Genomic DNA, 3,017 nt, shown 5'->3' on the forward strand with positions numbered 1-3,017 from the left:
CTGCAAGGGGTGGGAGTGGGGCTGGGGCTGCTCATGCCGGCCGCCCTCGAGGGGCTGTCACCGACAGCCGGAGGGTGATGATGGGTGGTGGAGCAGAGCTGGGGCTGCTGGGTCTCCCAGATCCGGGGGAGCCTCACGGGACGGTCCCTACCACCTCCCCATGGGCCAGGCCGGGGGCTCCTGCAGCTCCAGCCCCTCGGGGGGCTCGCAGGGCTGGCATGTGCCCGCTGGACTTGGGGCACAGGAGCCTTTTTGCTTCCTCACCCCCTTCCTTCTACCCGGGAGGGTGCAGCTGCATCCCTCCGGAGCCACCTCGCAAGACACCAGAGCTGCCCATGCACCCTGCCTGCACTGCTGCCTGCACCCTGCCTGCACTGCTGCCTGCACCCTGCCTGCACCCTGCCTCCGCTGCTGCCTGCACCCTGCCTGCACCCTGCCTGCACTGCTGCCTGCACCACTGCTGCCTGCACTCTGCCTGTGCCCTGCCTGTGCCCTGCCTCTGCCACTGCCTGCACCCTGCCTGCACCCTGCCTCCACTGCTGCCTGCACTGCTGCCTGAGCCGCTGCCTGCACCGTGCCTCCGCTGCTGCCTGTGCCCTGCCTGCGCTGCTGCCTGCACCCTGCCTGTGCTGCTGCCTGAGCCGCTGCCTGCACCCTGCCTCCACTGCTGCCTGCGCCCTGCCCGCATCCTGCCTGTGCCCTGCCTGCACCCTGCCTCTGCTGCTGCCTGCACTGCTGCCTGTGCCCTGCCTCCACCGCTGCCTGCACCGCTGTCAAACAGAGCCCCGAGTGCAGGCAGCCCCTGCCCTGGGCCTCAGGACAGGCACCAGGGGCCTCATCCAGCCCCAGCAGAGACACGGGACCTACTCTGACATGGCGGAGTAGGGACAGGGACCCCACAGGGCAGCAGTGCCCGGTCGGGGGGACAAGCAGGAGGGCAGGGAGGGAGCCACACGTGCCCGCTGCCAGCGCAAGGGAGCTGGGGCACGTCCGCAGCGAGGGCTGAGACACGGAGCCGGGCCAGGAGGGGAGCACTGGGCACAGCTGACTCATCCAGAGGAGGTCCTGGGCTCATCAAGGAGAGCCCTTCCCTGCCAACGCCGGGCTGCTGCTTCCCCTGCCGCCCAAAGGGACACGGGACTCCAACAGAGCTGAGGGGCACTTGGACGGAGCCGTGGGGCCGCAGGAGGGAGGGAGGGAGCACTGAGCCGGCGCTCGGCCATCAGCTGAAGCAATTGTGCAAACCACAAGGGCAGGCGGAGGCCCAAGACCTCACCTTCCTCACCAAAAAGCCACCGTTGGCCCCTCAGAAATTCCCCACCACCATCTGGAGATCTCTCCTGGCACTGCTGGGCTACAGGAACCCACGGACCTGGCCTGGGCACCCGCCTGCGGCCACACCAGGGTTTTAGGAACATGACAACAAACTCACAAAACACGTTTTTCTGTGTAAACAAGGACTTGGACCTTCCAGACACAGCAGCTACCCCAGGGTTAGGAGCCTGTTGGGAACTTTGGACTTTGCTGAAGCCCCTCCCTGGGGGCTCCAAGGAGAAATGGGAGCCCCACAACACAGCCCTCCCTCCGCACCTCCGCGGACAAGATCAGGCCCGTCAAAAGCAACGAGAGGGAGAAGGCGTTGCAGAGGCAACACCTTCACTGCTGCCCTCAGCATCGTGTTTTTAGCATCCTGCTGCCAGGCTGTGGGGCAGCAAAGGGGATGGAGGAGCGTGGTAGCGGAGAAGAGATGGGGAGGCTGCTCAAGGACCTGGAAAACCCCAGGTCCAGGTGCTCCCGGCAGAGAACCCCCAGCAGCATCGCAGGAGCCACACGCAGGTGCCCACGGACACCACTTCAGCCAAGGACAAGCAGCTGGAGAGCACCAAGGTCACGCTGTACCCGGCTCCTGACTGACGCCCGGCCCCAGGCGCGCTGCGGGCACGTGCCCCAGAGCACGCCGAGGGCTATCGCAGGGAACCGCGGGGCCAGCTCCAGCGCTGGCACAGGGAGGTCGGCACAGGAGAGGGCACCTCAGCCCTCACTGCCCTTCCAAAGGGAAAGCTGCAAGCTGATGGGCAGGGAGAAGGCAGCGGGGTGCTCAGGCCATGGCAGCCCCGTCCAGCATCCACCTGTGAACCCCCCGGAGCGGGGGCTGGCACCGGGAGCGCGGGCACCTCGGTGCGCTCCAGAGCGCAGGCAGCGAGGAGGCAAATGGAAAACAGCACGTGACGGGCAGGAGGGCCAGGAGCAGCAGCGCTGAGCAGGAGCCTGGGCCCGGGCCAAGAGCCCCGTGCGGCACCCGGGCACCCACAGAGGTGGGCATAGGGCAGCGAGGGGGTCCCGAGCCCAGCTGCAGCCACCCTCCTTGCTTTACTCTGCCACTACAGCCCGACTGCAGAAGGGCACCGAGGTGCCTGGCAGAATTGGGGGATCCCGGGTGCCTGCGGGCTCTGGCACCGGTTCCAACCCCGGGGAGATGCCCTGCAGTTCCCTCATAGCAGCCTGGGCAAGCAGCAGCGGGCAGAGGGGAGCCGGACCAGGGGTTGGGGGTCTGCCCACGCCACGGAAACTGGACGGAAAAGGGTCCAACTGCCCCCACCGCCTCCCCCTCTCCCGGGGGGTCCCATACCTGCAGCTCACACCAGGCCACCTCCACGGTGGTCTCCGTGTCCAGCCCCTTGTAGACGGTCTTGAAGGACCCGCGCCCGATCTCGATGTCGAACTTGAGGAACCGGCCGTCGGGGGAAGTGGCGACAGCGCGGGTCTCCACCTCCTCGCTCTCCGTCTCCTCCGGTTCCCGGCGACCGGCGGCGACCAACAGCGGCGGAGGCAGCGGCGGCGGCGGCGACCCCCCGCGTTCCCCGCCCGGTGCCGGGTATCCCAGCAGCTCCAGCTCGGCCGAGCTCCGCCGGTTGAAGCGGAAAGAAGGGCGGCGGGAGTCGCGCCCCGAGGGCCGCCGGCCGCGGCTGCGGTGCGGGGCCCGCCCGGGGAGCTCTGGCTCCGGCTCCGGTGCGGAG

General features: G+C 68.3%; 1 protein-coding gene across 1 annotated transcript in view; it reads right to left on the minus strand.

Moving 5' to 3' along the window:
- WNK4 (WNK lysine deficient protein kinase 4) overlaps nt 1–3,013 on the minus strand; it is a gene marked incomplete at its 5' end in the record, with an annotated part of 14,145 nt that extends 11,132 nt beyond the window's left edge. Inside the window, one exon of the mRNA XM_014959062.1 lies at nt 2,630–3,013. Coding sequence (XP_014814548.1) covers nt 2,630–3,013 — 384 coding nt within the window. The remainder of the gene's footprint in view (nt 1–2,629) is intronic.
- Between the last annotated feature and the right edge of the window lie 4 nt (nt 3,014–3,017).

The sequence above is a fragment of the Calidris pugnax genome, unplaced genomic scaffold (assembly GCF_001431845.1).
Source record: "Calidris pugnax isolate Ruff unplaced genomic scaffold, ASM143184v1 scaffold341, whole genome shotgun sequence".
NCBI classification, from domain to species: Eukaryota; Metazoa; Chordata; class Aves; order Charadriiformes; family Scolopacidae; genus Calidris; species Calidris pugnax.